Source organism: Pelophylax lessonae (assembly GCF_965119305.1).
Source record: "Pelophylax lessonae genome assembly, chromosome: 9".
Classification (NCBI taxonomy): Eukaryota; Metazoa; Chordata; class Amphibia; order Anura; family Ranidae; genus Pelophylax; species Pelophylax lessonae.
Genome location: NC_138776.1, coordinates 5,461,216 through 5,480,985, shown reverse-complemented (window position 1 = coordinate 5,480,985; position 19,770 = coordinate 5,461,216). Strand labels below are relative to the sequence as shown.

Genomic DNA, 19,770 nt, shown 5'->3' with positions numbered 1-19,770 from the left:
CCCCAGTATATGACGATATCACACAATTGGAGTTTCCTTGTTCTTCTTTTGCATTATGATATGATATATATACACACACTCATACATATACACATATATATCTATATATATATTTTTTTGTGTGTGTTTGTAATTGCAGTATACTTAGTACTGGCTGGGTAAGTGCGGTTGTAACTGATCAACCGACACCCCAACTGGGTACCTCCGTTGACGGATGCTCCTAGTGCTTCCCGAGGGCTCCAAGCACTCCACCAGACACGGTAACCACTTTAGACCCCACAAACTTCCGCAGATTGGTTGGGGTCTTACCGTCTCCTACCCACCCTGGACCTATGACAAGGCTCCAGGTTCCCGTGGGTGAACCTCTCGTTCCCCAGAGAGTGAAGCAGGAACAAGTATAAACTCTTACACAAGCTCTTACAAGAGCTTAGTGATTATCTAAGGGAGTATGAAGGACATAACAATCCCTTGTAGCATATCCCCGAATGAGAGACAGGACTCTAGATTGAGGGTGAAGTATAACTCAACTTTATTGAACAAGAAACAGACTTTTTTACAGTTTTCCCCCAGGTGGACCTTGTTGAAAACAGGCCCTGACATTCACTATCTAATGAAAACAGAGTTTTACACTCCCATACAGTGTACACAAAGATATACACTGTGAGACAATCCCCCCCCCCCCCTTAGCAGCCAATCCAGATACACATACACATCCCATAATAAGCTTAGCTTAAGGCAGACAGAACAATGTGAGGTCATTAACATTTAACAATGAGACAGGCACAATCCACATTCCCTCCCAATATACAAACAATAGGGAAGTCTGCCAATGACAGTCTGTGTGTCTCTCTCACAGACAAGCACATGGAATACACTGTGTAAGGTGGTATTAAATCTTCATATTTCTATATGATGATATGGTTGACAAATATTACTTTCCCACTTGAAGCAATCCAAAACCATTAATTATCTGTCTTTCACTCATAATGACAGTTAGTACTGTCACAGCGGTGTTAAAAAAAAACATATATACACTTTAAATGCAGGAAACCTTTTTGGGTGTGTGTGTGTGTATATATATATATATATATATATATATATATATATATATATATATAAAGAGAGAGAGAGACACACACAGGGCCACCAATAGGGGTCCTCCTGTAGGGGGCTGGGGACCTATCAATTGGACATGGGGGCCCGGCAGCTTGAAATTTAATTACGTGTGCTGGCAGTAAATATGTATTTCCCTGTAGCTCCTAGGTTATTGATTGCAGATGTATTCAATTTCCCTGGGCCCCATCAGTTTATCAGAAGGGCCCAAGAAGCAGAAGCAGTGAGGGAACTTTTTTATTAATTTTGTCCGGCAGGTGAACTAACAAAAGCCAATGGGTTCACACTAGATGTGATGGGAATTCACAGAAAATTTGCTGCGGATTCGGCACCGCATCTAAATCGCAACTCATCCATGGGAACCGATTGAGTGTAGGTTATGTTAACGACACTCTGCAATCGGTTTTAAAAACACAGCGCAATTTGCACATGGGCGATCTGATTCTGGTGCAGGCAAAAAAAGGGTTTGGTGCGAATGCTCTGTGATTTGAGCCATACAAAGTTGTGGCTCAAATCGCACCCCAGAGACATTGCAGGTGTAGCACCCTACGGGTAGGTGCTAGGTAAAGACATAGTGGGCCTTGTCTGCCTAACTGCAGGGCCATGTTTCTTTTTGTCAGGTAGGTTGTCATGACTCCCAAGTGTGTCTTCTGAGGAGCGGAGTCTCCCCACTCGCTCTAAAGGAGGTTCCTGATAGGGCAGAGGAGGAAACCCAATCAGAGATACATTCAGGCTTGTATCTACCCCAGGAGGCAGATTCTGCCGCAAAGGATTCTGGGAGAGGATATAAGTCTGATGGGGGAGCATGGCTCGGAGTCTTTGGCGGGAACAGAGTCCCAGGAGGGAGAGAATGGCTGTCTCTCCTCCTGTCTGAGGAAGTGGATGTCTCGGGGTGTCGCCTGAGAGTCCAGAGAGAGAGTGCTGAGTTGAGCTGAGGGGATCTGGTGTGCCGAGAATCAGTGGAGAGCGAGAGGGGTCCAGTCCCAGAAAAGTGTACACAGGTCGTGAGTACTGAGGATTGCCCCTGGGGGTCTGCCTGAAGTTAGAGGAAACCACTCCGGAGGAGGTTCTGGGATCCAGTGTCAGCTAGCTGTAAAGGGGGTACCTAGGTTGAGGACCCTGAAGTAGCAAAGGGGGTACATAGTCAGTGGACCCTGAAGAGCTAAAAGAGTAAAGGGGGCGCCTGCAGATTTGGCCCTGAATTGTACAGAGTATCAGTTGAGAGTTGCAGCCAAACGAGAATTTACCACAAGCTACCTCTAGCCGGTGCCAGGCTGGAGGGGGGTAGTCAGTGACTTTGCAGTGCAGCAGTGTCAGTAGTTCTATGCTCCTTACTCCTGAGTCTTCTGGATCTAGAATCAAGGATTCAGCACTTCTTTCAAATTACAGTGTGTTCTAAGCGTTGGCTAGCGTTGTCTGGCATCAAGGCAGCGTTGACAGACATTTTTCTGGTTAAAGTCCCAAGTTGTACCTAGTTGAGCCAAAAGAAGTATCCCAGTCTTTCCCTTCTCCCATCCCCTTTCCTACAATAAAAACCACAAAACAAAGATGGCGGAGTTTTCGATGTCTCAGTTCTCACACCCAGGGTCGCAGCTCACATGGGCTGGAGAGGTCACAATGGCAGACCCACATCAGGCCACAGGCCTGGAAACCTTGCTACACATGTAATTCACACAGGAATGTGCTGCAATTCCTGTGTGAATTACATGTGGTGTCTCCCACCACAGTAGTGTGAACCCGGGCAAAAGTAGGGTGACCAGACATCCCTGGTTTCCGGGGACAGTGCCTGGATTGAGGACACTGTCCCCGGTCCAAGTCTGTCCCCAGTTTTGTCCCCGGATTCAGGGCCAGATTAATGTAGACAGAGCATCCCATGCTGGCTGGCTCAGATGCAGATGCCCCCTGCTGGACGATCTCACTGCCACTCCCGGCTCAACTTGGACCAATGCTACATCCACCTAGGTAAGTATGAATCTGAAAAATGATTCCCATACTTCCTTTTAAATGCATAGAATGCATTAGGTAATAAACCTTGAGGCTTTAGAACCACTTCCCGTCTGCTGTACATTTATAAACGTCCTCAGATGGGAAGGGGGAGCAATGCAGCAATGATGGAGAACCACGCCCCAGACGACGTCAACCTATGATGAAACGCATCAGGCGGTGCCAGACGTGACGTCAACACGCCCCCTTTTTGTGCCGGCTTCAGTTTGTATATGAGAACGTGGGATGCCGCGGTTCTCCTACAGCCACCAGGACACTGTGTTATGCGCTTGTCTATGGGATAATATGTAAGTGGAACTTTTAATAAAGCATTGCTAGTTTTTTTATCTGGATTACACTATGTCTCCTTCCCCCTTTTATTCATACATGTGTCATCCATGGTTCATCTCTTACGGTTTTGCCTGACACTACCCGATGAGTGTTGGCTTAGGATCCTTATATCTGCTTTGTTACTTGTGCTTGGGGCCAGTTCATTGGGTTGAATGGCCATCGAATTCTGGTAAGCAGCCTCTATATGCCTCTTTGATCACGGGTGCTGCCTCCTCCAACCTCACATCGGGAAGAGCTCTCTTGGACATCTTATACCCGCTGGGACTTGTGGTGTACCTTGGGTGTTGCACTTTATCACTGGAATAGTATATGCACAATTTTTTTTGGATGATCTCTAATCACTCCCTCACGGACTCTTCTTCACTTATTTATTGAGGATTTTCTTCATATTATATGGTCAAGGACTTTTTTTCCACATATGTTTATTCTTGTGATTTTTTTACTTCACTATTATATGTTAATGGTTTATATCACTGATTGATAGCGCTGCACATTGTACCAACTGTTTTGCTTGATCGTTTCTATAGATCAGTGCTAGCAGCTTCCTTTTACATTTATTCATTTTCATCATTTTCATCATTTTTTTACTCACTTCATGTAGCGCAGAAAATTTACCTTGTTTTATTAATGATGGAGATATAATTCTTTAGCCCCAGTGATTCTGCACAGGATAAAAAGTAATCTGAGTGGCTAACAAGCTGCTGGTCACTGTTGTGGACATCTGCTTCTTGTACAGTCACAGGACAATGTTTTATTGGTTGAACTAGATGTACTTGTGTCTTTTTTCAACCAGACCAACTATGTAACTATGTGACCATGTATGTAATGTAGACATACGTTGTCTTCTGACCATTTAGACCAGGGATCCTCAAACTACGGCCCTCCAGCTATTGTGGAACTACGCATCCCATGAGGCATTTGAAAACTCTGACATTCACAGACATGATGGGAATTGTAGTTCTGGAACAACTGGAGTGCCATAGTTTGAAGACCCCTGATTTAGACCTTTAGTTACCTTGTGGTGACTTTTAGTAACCATGTAGTGGTGTATTTTAGTTTTTGTGCTGCCCTAGGCGAGACTAAAATTGGGCTCCCCCCTCCCCCTCCTATGTAAATGTGCCCCACTCCTTCCTTTTTAATGGATGTGACTCTCTCCAAAATTGAAGGACTACAAGTCCCAGCATGAACCCCTGAGATCTCACGAGAGGGGGAGTTAGAGAGAGAGAGGGGGGTGGGTGAGGAAGGGGGATGAAAAAGAGAGAGGAGGTGAGAGAGAGGGGGATGAGAGAGGGGATGAGAGAGAGTGAGAGAGGGGGGTTGAGAGAGAGATGTGAGGGAGAGAGAGGGGGGGGGATGAGAGAGAGTGAGAGAGGGGGGTTGAGAGAGAGATGTGAGGGAGAGAGAGAGAGAGGGTGGATGAGAGAGGGGGGTTGAGAGAGAGATGTGAGGGAGAGAGAGAGAGAGGGGGGATGAGAGAAGGGATGAGAGAGAGTGAGAGATGGGGGCTGAGAGAGAGATGTGAGGGAGAGCGAGAGAGAGGGCATTAGAGAGAGAGGGGGGTGAGAGAGAGAGAGAAAGGGGGGCTGAGAGAGAGGGGGGAGAGAGAGAAAGAGAGAGAGAGGGGGGGTGAGAGAAAGCGAGAGAGAGAGAGGGGGATGAGAGAGGCAGCTCTAGCGACTAGTGGCCAATAGAGTCTAAGGTGGAGGGGGGCTTTTTTGACACCTGCAAAGGGCCACCCTAGGCCTGGGCCTTGTTGGCCTAGGCCAAAATATAGCACTGTGTACACTTTTAGATGCTTGGACATAAAAATTCTCCACTCCATGCTGTTCCTCCTCCGGCCCCTTCAAACGCGGTTGTCGGGGGCTATATGAGCCATCCCTGCTCACAGACCAAGTGCTAAGAAGAAAGCCACCACACACCAGAGGCATCACTGGTATCCACATTTATTAGGAAGGATATCCACAGGCTTAATCAGTATCTAGACAAGGAATATCAATGTCATGCTTGTAGATAATTCTTCCTGATAAATGTGGACACCGGTGATCCCTCTCGTGTTTGGTGGCTTTTTTGGTAACATGTAGACCTTTAGTTGCTCATTGAGGATATTGGCAGTTCTGTATTTTGGCCTAGGCCAACAAGGCCCAGGCCTAGGGTGGCACTTTGCAGGGGGGTGTTAAAAAAGCCCCCCTCCACCTTAGACTCCATTGGCCACTAGTCGCTAGAGCTGCCTCTCTCACCCCCTCTCTCTCTCTCACTTTCTCTCACCCCCCCTCTCTCTCTCTTTCTCTCTCACCACCCTCTCTCTCAGACCCCCTTTCTCTCTCTCTCATCCCCCCTCTCTCTCATCCCCCCTCTCTCTCTCCCTCACATCTCTCTCTCAACCCCCCTCTCTCACTCTCTCTCATCCCCTCTCTCATCCCCCTCTCTCTCTCGCTTTCTCTCACCCCCTCTCTCTCTCTTTCTCTCTCACTCCCCTCTCTCTCAGCCCCCCTTTCTCTCTCTCTCATCCCCCCTCTCTCTCTAATCCCCTTTCTCACCCCCCCCCTCTCTCTCTCTCTCCCTCACATCTCTCTCTCAACCCCCCTCTCTCACTCTCTCTCATCCCCTCTCTCATCCCCCTCTCTCTCACCTCCTCTCTCTTTCTCACACCCCTTCCTCACCCACCCCTCTATCTCTCTCTAACTCCCCCTCCCGTGAGATCACAGGGGTTCATGCTGGGACTTGTAGTCCTTCAATTTTGGAGAGAGTCACATCCATTAAAAAGGAAGGAGTGGGGCACATTTACAAAGGAGGGGGAGGGGGCCGCCCAATTTTAGTCTCACCTAGGGCAGCACAAAACTAAAATACACCACTGGATATTGGGTAGAGTGAATTGTTACCAGCCCATTTATTGACCATTGGATATAAGAATGTCAGGCTTGTTCATATCCTTTCCTAATAAATGCAGACTCCAGTGACCCCTCTGGTGTGTGGTGGCTTCTAAGCATGTAAACCTTTAGTTACCAATAAATTGTACTGGGTAGAGGGAATTGTTATCAGCCCATTTATTGACCATTCGATATAAAAAGATCAGTAAAGCTTTAACGCAGCACAGCAATTAAGCTGTTAGTAAACCCACAACAGTAAAATCAGTTTGTATATGCAGTAAAGCATGCTTGTTATACTCACTGTGGAAGGGGGAATCCTGCGCATTGTGCAAAAAGGCTGTTTGGTCCTGTCTTCTCTTAACCTCCCCTTCTTCCACTGTCCCCAATCCATATCCTGATAGTACAGAGCCTTGGGGACAAGCTGCACATGCTTAGTTTGGTGTGTATTGCTAGAGAGTTTTTATTTTTCTTGAGAGGGTTCATGTAATCAGCACAGGGCCAATCAGAACTGTCCCGACAGGGGCCATGCAGCCTCATGGGACAGTCACATGAGAATAAATACCTCTCCTACAAGCTTTAACCAGACACTAATAGAAGTCACAAGACTGCTATATAATGCTGATGAGAAAAGGTATTTATCAGTTTATATTTATTAAAATATTTGCATTTCCATGTTCTGCGTACTGTGGGAGAACAGATATAATGAATGCAGAGTCCTGGGGAGATCAGATATAATGAATGCAGAGTCCTGGGGGAGATCAGATATAGTGAATGCAGAGTCCTGGGGAGATCGGATATAGTGAATGCAGAGTCCTGGGGAGATCAGATATAGTGAATGCAGAGTCCTGGGGAGATCAGATATAGTGAATGCAGAGTCCTGGGGAGATCGGATATAGTGAATGCAGAGTCCTGGGGAGATCAGATATAGTGAATGCAGAGTCCTGGGGAGATCAGATATAGTGAATGCAGAGTCCTGGGGAGATCAGATATAGTGAATGCAGAGTCCTGGGGAGATCAGATATAGTGAATGCAGAGTCCTGGGGGGATCAGATATAGTGAATGCAGAGTCCTGGGGATGTCGGATATAGTGAATGCAGAGTCCTGGGGAGATCGGATATAGTGAATGCAGAGTCCTGGGGAGATCAGATATAGTGAATGCAGAGTCCTGGGGAGGTCGGATATAGTGAATGCAGAGTCCTGGGGAGATCAGATATAGTGAATGCAGAGCCCTGGAGAGATCGGATATAGTGAATGCCGAGTCCTGGGGGGTTCAGATATAGTGAATGCAGAGTCCTGGGGAGATCAGATATAGTGAATGCAGAGTCCTGGGGGAGATCAGATATAGTGAATGCAGAGTCCTGGGGAGATCGGATATAGTGAATGCAGAGTCCTGGGGAGATCAGATATAGTGAATGCAGAGTCCTGGGGAGATCAGATATAGTGAATGCAGAGTCCTGGGGGGATCAGATATAGTGAATGCAGAGTCCTGGGGATGTCGGATATAGTGAATGCAGAGTCCTGGGGAGATCGGATATAGTGAATGCAGAGTCCTGGGGAGATCAGATATAGTGAATGCAGAGTCCTGGGGAGGTCGGATATAGTGAATGCAGAGTCCTGGGGAGATCAGATATAGTGAATGCAGAGTCCTGGGGAGATCAGATATAGTGAATGCAGAGTCCTGGGGAGATCGGATATAGTGAATGCAGAGCCCTGGAGAGATCGGATATAGTGAATGCAGAGCCCTGGGGAGATCAGATATAGTAAATGCAGAGTCCTAGGGAGATCAGATATAGTGAATGCAGAGTCCTGGGGAGATCAGATATAGTGAATGCAGAGTCCTGGGGGGGGATCAGATATAGTGAATGCAGAGTACTGGGGAGATCAGATATAGTGAATGCAGAGTCCTGGGGAGATCAGATATAGTGAATGCAGAGTCCTGGGGGGGGGGATCAGATATAGTGAATGCAGAGTCCTGGGGGGATCAGATATAGTGAATGCAGAGTCTTGGGGGATCAGATATAGAGAATGCAGAGTCCTGGGGAGATCAGATATAGTGAATGCAGAGCCCTGGGGAGATCAGATATAGTGAATGCAGAGTCCTGGGGGGGGGTCAGATATAGTGAATGCAGAGTCCTGGGGGGGGGGGGATCAGATATAAAGAATGCAGAGTCCTGGGTAGATCAGATATAGTGAATGCAGAGTCCTGGGGGGGGGGGGGGGGGACAGATGTAGTGAATGCAGAGCCCTGGGGAGATCAGATATAGTGAATGCAGAGCCCTGGGGAGATCAGATATAGTGAATGCAGAGTCCTTGGTAGATCAGATATAGTGAATGCAGAGTCCTGGGGGGGGGGGGGTTAGATATAGTGAATGCAGAGTCCTGGGGAGATCAGATATAGTGAATGCAGAGCCCTGGGGAGATCGGATATAGTGAATGCAGAGTCCTGGGGAGATCAGATATAGTGAATGCAGAGTCCTGGGGAGATCAGATATAGTGAATGCAGAGTCCTGGGGAGATCAGATATAGTGAATGCAGAGTCCTGGGGAGATCAGATATAGTGAATGCAGAGTCCTGGGGGGATCAGATATAGTGAATGCAGAGTCCTGGGGAGATCAGATATAGTGACTGCAGAGTCCTGGGGAGATCAGATATAGTGAATGCAGAGTCCTGGGGAGATCAGATATAGTGAATGCAGAGTCCTGGGGAGATCGGATATAGTGAATGCAGAGTCCTGGGGAGATCAGATATAGTGAATGCAGAGTCATGGGGAGATCAGATATAGTGAATGCAGAGTCCTGGGGGGATCAGATATAGTGAATGCAGAGTCATGGGGAGATCAGATATAGTGAATGCAGAGTCCTTGGTAGATCAGATATAGTGAATGCAGAGTCCTGGGGGGGGGGGGGGGGTCAGATATAGTGAATGCAGAGCCCTGGAGAGATCGGATATAGTGAATGCAGAGTCCTGGGGAGATTAGATATAGTGAATGCAGAGTCCTGGGGGGGGATCAGATATAGTGAATGCAGAGTCCTGGGGAGATCAGATATAGTGAATGCAGAGTCCTGGGGAGATCGGATATAGTGAATGCAGAGTCCTGGGGAGATCAGATATAGTGAATGCAGAGTCCTGGAGAGATCAGATATAGTGAATGCAGAGTCCTGGGGAGATCAGATATAGTGAATGCAGAGTCCTGGGGGGGGATCAGATATAGTGAATGCAGAGTCCTGGGGAGATCAGATATAGTGAATGCAGAGTCCTGGGGAGATCAGATATAGTGAATGCAGAGTCCTGGGGAGATCAGATATAGTGAATGCAGAGTCATGGGGAGATCAGATATAGTGAATGCAGAGTCCTGGGGGGGGGGGGTTAGATATAGTGAATGCAGAGTCCTGGGGAGATCAGATATAGTGAATGCAGAGCCCTGGGGAGATCGGATATAGTGAATGCAGAGTCCTGGGTAGATCAGATATAGTGAATGCAGAGTCCTGGGGGGGGGATCAGATGTAGTGAATGCAGAGCCCTGGGGAGATCAGATATAGTGAATGCAGAGTCCTGGGGGGGGGGGATCAGATATAGTGAATGCAGAGCCCTGGGGAGATCAGATATAGTGAATGCAGAGTCCTGGGGAGATCAGATATAGTGAATGCAGAGTCCTTGGTAGATCAGATATAGTGAATGCAGAGTCCTGGGGGGGGGGATCAGATATAGTGAATGTAGAGTCCTGGGGAGATCAGATATAGTGAATGCAGAGTCCTGGGGAGATCAGATATAGTGGATGCAGAGTCCTGGGGGGGGGGGGGATCAGATATAGTGAATGCAGAGCCCTGGAGAGACCAGATATAGTGAATGCAGAGTCCTGGGGGGATCGGATATAGTGAATGCAGAGTCCTGGGGAGATCAGATATAGTGAATGCAGAGTCCTGGGGGGATCAGATATAGTGAATGCAGAGTCCTGGGGGGATCAGATATAGTGAATGCAGAGTCTTGGGGAGATCGGATAAAGTGAATGCAGAGTCCTGGGGAGATCAGATATAGTGAATGCAGAGTCCTGGGGAGATCAGATATAGTGAATGCAGAGTCCTGGGGGGATCAGATATAGTGAATGCAGAGTCTTGGGGAGATCGGATAAAGTGAATGCAGAGTCCTGAGGAGATCAGATATAGTGAATGCAGAGTCCTGGGGAGATCGGATAAAGTGAATGCAGAGTCCTGAGGAGATCAGATATAGTGACTGCAGAGTCCTGTGGTGATCAGATATAGAGAATGCAGAGTCCTGGGGGGACCAGATAGAGTGAATGCAGAGTCCTAGGGAGATCAGATATAGTGAATGCAGAGTCCTGGGGGGATCGGATATAGTGAATGCAGAGTCCTGGGGAGATCAGATATAGTGAATGCAGAGTCCTGGGGGGATCAGATATAGTGAATGCAGAGTCTTGGGGAGATCGGATAAAGTGAATGCAGAGTCCTGAGGAGATCAGATATAGTGAATGCAGAGTCCTGGGGAGATCGGATAAAGTGAATGCAGAGTCCTGGGGAGATCAGATAGAGTGAATGCAGAGTCCTGGGGAGATCAGATAGAGTGAATGCAGAGTCCTGGGGAGATCAGATAGAGTGAATGCAGAGTCCTGGGGGGACCAGATAGAGTGAATGCAGAGTCCTAGGGAGATCAGATATAGTGAATGCAGAGTCCTGGGGGGATCGGATATAGTGAATGCAGAATCCTGGGGAGATCAGATATAGTGAATGCAGAGTCCTGGGGAGATCGGATATAGTGAATGCAGAATCCTGGGGAGATCAGATATAGTGAATGCAGAGTCCTGGGGAGATCAGATATAGTGAATGCAGAGTCCTGGGGGGATCAGATATAGTGAATGCAGAGTCCTGGGGGGATCAGATATAGTGAGTGCAGAGTCCTGCGGAGATTAGATATAGTGAATGCAGAGCCCTGGGGAGATCAGATATAGTGAATGCAGAGTCCTGGGGAGATCAGATATAGTGAATGCAGAGTCCTGGGGAGATCAGATATAGTGAATGCAGAGCCCTGGGGAGATCGGATATAGTGAATGCAGAGCCCTGGGGAGATCAGATATAGTGAATGCAGAGCCCTGGGGAGATCAGATATAGTGAATGCAGAGTCCTGGGGAGATCAGATATAGTGAATGCAGAGTCCTGGGGAGGGGGTCAGATATAGTGAATGCAGAGTCCTGGGGGGGGGGGGGGATCAGATATAGTGAATGCAGAGTCCTGGGGAGATCAGATATAGTGAATGCAGAGCCCTGGGGAGATCAGATATAGTGAATGCAGAGTCCTGGGGAGATCAGATATAGTGAATGCAGAGTCCTGGGGAGATCAGATATAGTGAATGCAGAGTCCTGGGGGGATCAGATAAAGTGAATGCAGAGTCCTGAGGAGATCAGATATAGTGAATGCAGAGTCCTGGGGAGATCGGATAAAGTGAATGCAGAGTCCTGGGGAGATCAGATAGAGTGAATGCAGAGTCCTGGGGAGATCAGATAGAGTGAATGCAGAGTCCTGGGGAGATCAGATATAGTGAATGCAGAGTCCTGGGGGGATCAGATATAGTGAATGCAGAGTCTTGGGGAGATCGGATAAAGTGAATGCAGAGTCCTGAGGAGATCAGATATAGTGAGTGCAGAGTCCTGGGGAGATCGGATAAAGTGAATGCAGAGTCCTGGGGAGATCAGATAGAGTGAATGCAGAGTCCTGGGGAGATCAGATAGAGTGAATGCAGAGTCCTGGGGAGATCAGATAGAGTGAATGCAGAGTCCTGGGGGGACCAGATAGAGTGAATGCAGAGTCCTAGGGAGATCAGATATAGTGAATGCAGAGTCCTGGGGGGATCGGATATAGTGAATGCAGAATCCTGGGGAGATCGGATATAGTGAATGCAGAATCCTGGGGAGATCAGATATAGTGAATGCAGAGTCCTGGGGAGATCGGATATAGTGAATGCAGAATCCTGGGGAGATCAGATATAGTGAATGCAGAGTCCTGGGGAGATCAGATATAGTGAATGCAGAGTCCTGGGGGGATCAGATATAGTGAATGCAGAGTCCTGGGGGGATCAGATATAGTGAGTGCAGAGTCCTGCGGAGATTAGATATAGTGAATGCAGAGCCCTGGGGAGATCAGATATAGTGAATGCAGAGTCCTGGGGAGATCAGATATAGTGAATGCAGAGCCCTGGGGAGATCGGATATAGTGAATGCAGAGTCCTGGGGAGATCAGATATAGTGAATGCAGAGTCCTGGGGAGATCAGATATAGTGAATGCAGAGTCCTGGGGAGATCAGATATAGTGAATGCAGAGCCCTGGGGAGATCGGATATAGTGAATGCAGAGCCCTGGGGAGATCAGATATAGTGAATGCAGAGTCCTGGGGAGATCAGATATAGTGAATGCAGAGCCCTGGGGAGATCAGATATAGTGAATGCAGAGTCCTGGGGAGATCAGATATAGTGAATGCAGAGTCCTGGGGAGGGGGTCAGATATAGTGAATGCAGAGTCCTGGGGGGGGGGGGGGATCAGATATAGTGAATGCAGAGTCCTGGGGAGATCAGATATAGTGAATGCAGAGCCCTGGGGAGATCAGATATAGTGAATGCAGAGTCCTGGGGAGATCAGATATAGTGAATGCAGAGTCCTGGGGAGATCAGATATAGTGAATGCAGAGTCCTGGGGGGATCAGATATAGTGAATGCAGAGTCTTGGGGAGATCAGATATAGTGAATGCAGAGTCCTGGGGAGATCAGATATAGTGAATGCAGAGTCTTGGGGAGATCGGATATAGTGAATGCAGAGTCCTGGGGAGATCAGATATAGTGAATGCAGAGCCCTGGGGAGATCAGATATAGTGAATGCAGAGTCCTGGGGGGGGGGTCAGATATAGTGAATGCAGAGTCCTGGGGGGGGGGGGGGATCAGATATAGTGAATGCAGAGCCCTGGGGAGATCAGATATAGTGAATGCAGAGTCCTGGGGAGATCAGATATAGTGAATGCAGAGTCCTGGGGGGGGGGGGGGGATCAGATATAAAGAATGCAGAGTCCTGGGTAGATCAGATATAGTGAATGCAGAGTCCTGGGGGGGGGGGATCAGATGTAGTGAATGCAGAGCCCTGGAGAGATCAGATATAGTGAATGCAGAGTCCTGGGGGGGGGGATCAGATATAGTGAATGCAGAGCCCTGGGGAGATCAGATATAGTGAATGCAGAGTCCTTGGTAGATCAGATATAGTGAATGCAGAGTCCTGGGGGGGGGGGGGATCAGATATAGTGAATGCAGAGTCCTGGGGAGATCGGATATAGTGAATGCAGAGTCCTGGGGGGGGGAGATCAGATATAGTGAATGCAGAGTCCTGGGGAGATCAGATATAGTGAATGCAGAGTCCTGGGGAGATCAGATATAGTGAATGCAGAGTCCTGGGGGGATCAGATATAGTGAATGCAGAGTCCTGGGGAGATCGGATATAGTGAATGCAGAGTCCTGGGGGGGGAGATCAGATATAGTGAATGCAGAGTCCTGGGGAGATCAGATATAGTGAATGCAGAGTCCTGGGGAGATCAGATATAGTGAATGCAGAGTCCTGGGGGGATCAGATATAGTGAATGCAGAGTCCTGGGGGGATCAGATATAGTGACTGCAGAGTCCTGGGTTTAGTAACAGTTTAAGGAGGTAACAATTTTTTGTATGGTCACACCTGAGCACATTTCACACTTTATTCACCTGTCTTTGAATTCAGCCCTCTGTAGGGTGATCATTTTCATTTACATAAAACAATGTGGCATCCTTTCCTTCCTAACACATTACCCAGTCCATACCAGTATAGATCCTAACACATTCCCCAGTCCATACCAGTATAGATCCTAACACATTACCCAGTCCATACCGGTATAGATCCTAACACATTCCCCAGTCCATACCAGTATAGATCCTAACACATTACCCAGTCCATACCGGTATAGATCCTAACACATTACCCAGTCCATACCAGTATAGATCCTAACACAATACCCAGTCCATACCGGTATAGATCCTAACACATTCCCCAGTCCATACCAGTATAGATCCTAACACATTACCCAGTCCATACCAGTATAGATCCTAACACATTACCCAGTCCACACCAGTATAGATTCTAACACATTACCCAGTCCATACCAGTATAGATCCTAACACATTCCCCAGTCCATACCAGTATAGATCCTAACACATTACCCAGTCCATACCGGTATAGATCCTAACACATTACCCAGTCCATACCATCCTAACATATTATAGAGTCCATACCAGTATAGATATCCAGCATGAGATTTTTCCCATTTATTTTTTTTTGAGCAATATATATATATATATATGCACACATATACACATACACTGATATGTACACACATTTATCTAGAGCATAAGTTCTATAATTTCTATAAGATCTATAAATTATATCTATAAAAAAACATTATTGATAGTAGTAATTAATGGAGTGTGAGGTCTCCAGCTTGTCGGAAGGTGCTCTTCCTCCCCCTGCTGGCGGATTTTGGAAAGTGCACCATGCTGACACCCTGCCTTCGGTGACATGTTAAATTTTCGACAGGCGGGAAGAGTGAGCGGGCACAGAGAGAGAGAGACAACCTGCTGCCAGAACTACAGCACCTAGCTGGGGTGAGAGCGACACTGTGTGGCACAAAATAAAAAATATATATATATTTTTTTTTAAATGATTTACATTGTCCCTGATTAACAGGGACAATGTAAATCACCCGGGACAGGCTCCTATTTGCCGGCATTGTCCCGGGAAAAACGGGACAGTTGGCAAGTATGATTATATCATGTGGATGGCGACATAAAAAAAAAAGGTTTTGAACTCATATTGGTAAAAATCTTTGCACAATGACTTATAGGACTATAAAATAAAAACTGGATTCCACATTCATTGCATTTGAGAGGAAGCCTCGTTTATTGGCCTGTATTATTACTGCCATAGGTTGGCGTCTCACCCCGGCTCACGACTTTTTATTTTTTTAAGAATATGTTTTTTAAACTTTAGTAAACATTACAGCCAAAACTAAAGCTTAATTAAGGCAAAACACAGCTTGCAAAACCAGGCAAAGCTCCGAGACGCAGCTCGGTCACAAAACAAACAAAAAGAGACGTTCGGTTGGTCACAGAGCTTGTCATAAAGTAAGAAACAAAGGACAAGAAAAAAACTTTCAATTCTGCATGACAAATCTTTTAGCAATTATCAGTATATAGGCAGAAATATAATAAAACCAAGACTTATTCTGGAGCAACCGCATTTTGAGATTCCAGCCAGGGGGACCAGATTTTGGTGAATCTCTTAGGGCAACCTCTTGCTTCATGGGTCAATTTATACATAGGGAGAGCCGTATTTATCAAAGTAAGCCAAAATTATAGGGAGGGAGGAGTTGAGGACTCCCAGGTTAACAGTAGTGATTGACTGATATCGGTTTTTCGTTGCTCATACCGATATTTGGGCCATTGAATATCGGTATCGGCCGATATTGGAGGATATTTTCATACATTAAAAAAATATATATATATTTTTTTATTTTTAGCACTTAAAAGCATTCAAAACTCCAAGTTTGGCTTTTTTGAATGCTGTCATTTTTTTTAATCTGGCGCCGAGTACCCGGAAGTGATGTCATGACATTACTTCCGGGTTTTTACATGGAGGCCCGATCAGAGCCGAATGCGGCTTTGATCGGGTCTTCGGTGGTGCCCTCCCGAGGACAGCGGCCGTGCAGGCTGGTTGCCCGGTGTTGTGCCAAAACCAGGCACTCGGCTCTGATCGGAACTCCGCCTCTCTAGCCATCTGCAATCAAGCTCCTCCCCAGCTGAAATGAATTCCGCCCCTCCAGCCTTCTGCACTCCAGCTCCTCCCATGCTCCCTCCGCTCCCTCTAATATATGTTTATAAAAGACTACACTTCTTTAGCCGAGTGCCTGGGGAAACTGGTCTGGGTCTCCCGGTGGGACGGGAGACCAGGGCGAGCCTTGGAAGACAGTTGGAGGTGGGGGACATCCCCTCCCACTCCTTGTAATGACAGCTGAGTGGCTTCTCAGCCGTATCGGTTGTCATTACAAGACAGCCAACCTTTGGCTATGGACGCCGGTACCGGGGTGATGCCTCTAGCTGCAGGCATCCCTCCGGTACAAGTACTTTCCCCAAATATCGGCAATATTGGTAACCTCAGGGGGCGATTTCGATATATCCGGGAAAGTGCATATCGGCCCTCGATATAATGGCTTTGCAGATAATCGGTCGATCCCTAGTTAAAAGTATAGTTTTACATAGAAGTATTTTCAGCCTTATAGAAAGAGTATCCTCTTCAACATATCCGTACGTAAAGAATACAAATATTAGGGATTTGGACGGTTGTGCTACTGAGGTTAGTGATCTCAGACCAATAAGCTCTAATACAGGGGCATTCCCAAATCATATGGTAAATGAGCCTACATTACCAGTACAGTATTTAGAACAGTTGGAAGATCAGAGCCTAAGCCCGTTACTTTTAAAGCTCCTCTAGAGGTGTGTCCTCTTCGGTCTGCCTCCTGCCACAAGACAAGATACTCAAGGTTGACAAGTCTTCACGAAACACACTTTCCAAGAGCTCACGAACAGACTGTCTCACTCTTTTCTTCATATCTTTCCCAATGAAGACGTAGAGTATTGGGTTGATACAGCTATTGAACTGGGCCAGAGACTGAGAGAGAAGGTCCAGGGTTTCAACTAGGCCATTGTCAAAGAATAACAAGACCACCCCCATGATGTGGTAGGGGGCCCAGGTGATGAAAAATGCAACTACAATGCCTAACGCCACCTTGATGGTTTTTCTGCCTACATTTAAAGATCTGATGCTGTATGCTTTAATAGCCAGAGAGATGTAACAGGCAGAAATGGTTATAAGAGGAATCAGAAATCCAAAGGTTAGATGTGTAAAAGTGACGGCAAATATGTTATGATCTCCTGAAAAGCAATAGGTCATGTTATTGAAAGTGTCAGTTGTCTGGTAGATGGCGGCAGGCAGACTCATCGCAGAAGACATCATCCAAATAGCCAAGCATATCATCCACGCCGTGCGTACTCTTCGGTGATTTCGGGCCCACACAGGTTGGACAACCAGAATCCATCGGTCAACGCTGATAGCCACCAGGGTGAAGACACTGGTATACATGTTAAGGATAACGATGAAGGGTAACATCTTGCAGAGGGCAGGACCATACAGCCATTCTGGGTAGAAGTACTGCGCTACACTGAATGGAAGACACAAGCAGCAGATGATGTCGGCCAGAGCAAGGTTCCCAAACCAAATGGTGGTCACGGTCCGCTCCATCTTCACTCCAGTAACCCAAAGCACCAGAGCATTGCCGGGGACACCCACGAGGGTGGTGAAAGTTAAAACCAGGATGGTGAACATGTGCTCATGGTTGTAAAAGATGTTTGGTCCCGTCGGATCGCTGAAATTTGACATCTTGCTTCAATATAAAGGAGTTGACAGTTACTGGGTATGTCTGATCATTTGTCTGTTTCTATCATTTTAAGCATCAGATATATAAGAAGTCGCACATTCACAGCCACAGATCAGCATCAACGCATTTTCTTTCCTGTAGTAACAGAAAAAGCTGAAATGTAAATATGACATGTGGCATCATCGTTTACCACTGCTAGATGACATGATGTAGATAACACGATGCATTTTCTGATGAATATTCATATTGGTGAAAGAAAAGTTGGATATATTTGCAGATCTGAACAAATAAAGTGAAGAGTGAAGTAGTAGAAAGGTGTAGAGTGGGAAAAAATGGGTGGTGTGGAGGGAAAGGGGGGCAAGAGTACCCGTGTTGGACCCATTTATGGTGGTGTCACAGAGATGAGCCTTCTTCTGAGGTGCCACATACATATACACTATATTATCAAAAGTATTGGGACTCCTGCCTTTTACATGCATATGAACTTTAATGGCATCCCAGTCTTAGTCCGTAGGGTTCAATATTGAGTTGGCCCACCCTTTGCAGCTATAACAGCTTCAACTCTTTTGGGAAGGCTGTCCACAAGGTTTAGGAGTGTGTCTATGGGAATTTTTGACCATTCTTCCAGAAACAAATTTGTGAGGTCAGGCACTGATGTGGGCAAGAAGGCCTGGTAGCAGTTCTCCCTCTAATTCATCCCAAAGGTGTTCTATCAGGTTGAGGTCCGGACAGTCAAGTTCTTCCACCCCAAACTTGCTCATCCATGTCTTTACGGACCTTGCTTTGTTCACTGGTCCAAATCATTTGGTGGAGGGGGGGATTATGGCGTGGGGTTGTATTTCAGGGGTTGGGCTTTCCCCCTTAAATCCAGTGAAGGAAACTCTTAAGGCGTCAGCTTACCAAGACATTTTGGACAATTTCATGCTCCTAACATTGTGGGAAGAGTTTGGGGATGGCCCCTTCCTGTTCCAACATGACTGTGCACCAGTGTACAAAGCAAATTCCATAAAGACATAGATGAGCGAGTTTGGGGTGGAGGAACTTGACTGGCCTGCACAGAGTCCCGACCTCAACCCAATAGAATACCTTTAGGATGAATTAAAGGGAGACTGCGAGCAGGGCCTCCTCGTCCACATCAGTGCCTGACTTCACAAATGTGCTTCTGGAAGAATGGTCAAACATTCCCATAGACACACTCCTAAACCTTGTGGACAGCCTTCCCAGAAGAGTTGAAGCTGTTATAGCTGCAAAGGGTGGGCCAACTCAATATTGAACCCTACGGACTAAGACTGGGATGCCATTAAAGGTCATGTGTGTGTAAAGGCAGGCGTCCCGATACTTTTGGCAATGTAGTGTATCTGCACTGGCGCTTGTGCTGGAAATGCACTGAAAAGCGTGCTTCCAGCAAAGAGACCGAGCTGTCACCAACATCTGATCGGGAGGAACGGCTCCTGATCACATGATCACTGTGATAGCCTGTAGTTGGCTATTACAGTGATTATTTTCTGACTTGAGAAAAAAATACATTGTATCTATGGGTTGCACCAATACCATTTTTCTTTTTTGCGAGTACCGATACTTTTCTTTAGTACTTCCTCATACCAATTACCGATACCTACCGCAAATGCTTTGTTTACACTTTAGCTGTCAGCAAAGGTACAAAGCATTGAAAAGTTATTTACAAATTAATCACATTTATTTATTTTTTAATTTTTTTGCTCTTTTTTCAATGTGAAACTTGTAAATAAATGTTAAAGGTGTTAAAAAATATTATTATAATTATTAACCATTTCAGCCGTGGAAAGTTTACCCTACTTCATTACTAGGCCATTTTTTTTTAGATATGGCACTGAGTAACTGTGACAGGATTCACCATTAGTGATGGACGAACATCGGCCGGGACGGTTCGCGAACGTTAGCCGCAAACTTTCTCAAATGTTCGCGAACAGCAA

The 19,770-nt window shown here is 46.6% G+C and overlaps 2 protein-coding genes across 2 annotated transcripts in view; one reads left to right on the top strand and one right to left on the bottom strand.

Annotated features, from left to right (window-relative positions):
• The window catches only part of LOC309563528 (C3a anaphylatoxin chemotactic receptor-like), a gene marked incomplete at its 5' end in the record, with an annotated part of 113,001 nt that overhangs the window by 21,209 nt on the left and 72,022 nt on the right, over nt 1–19,770 (top strand). The gene's annotated exons all lie outside the window — the stretch shown is intronic.
• On the bottom strand, nt 16,661–17,825 carry LOC309563524 (C3a anaphylatoxin chemotactic receptor-like). Its single transcript, XM_082267976.1, has one exon. The coding sequence runs from the start codon at nt 17,818–17,820 to the stop codon at nt 16,861–16,863; it is 960 nt and encodes a 319-aa protein (XP_082124102.1). The 5' UTR covers nt 17,821–17,825; the 3' UTR covers nt 16,661–16,860.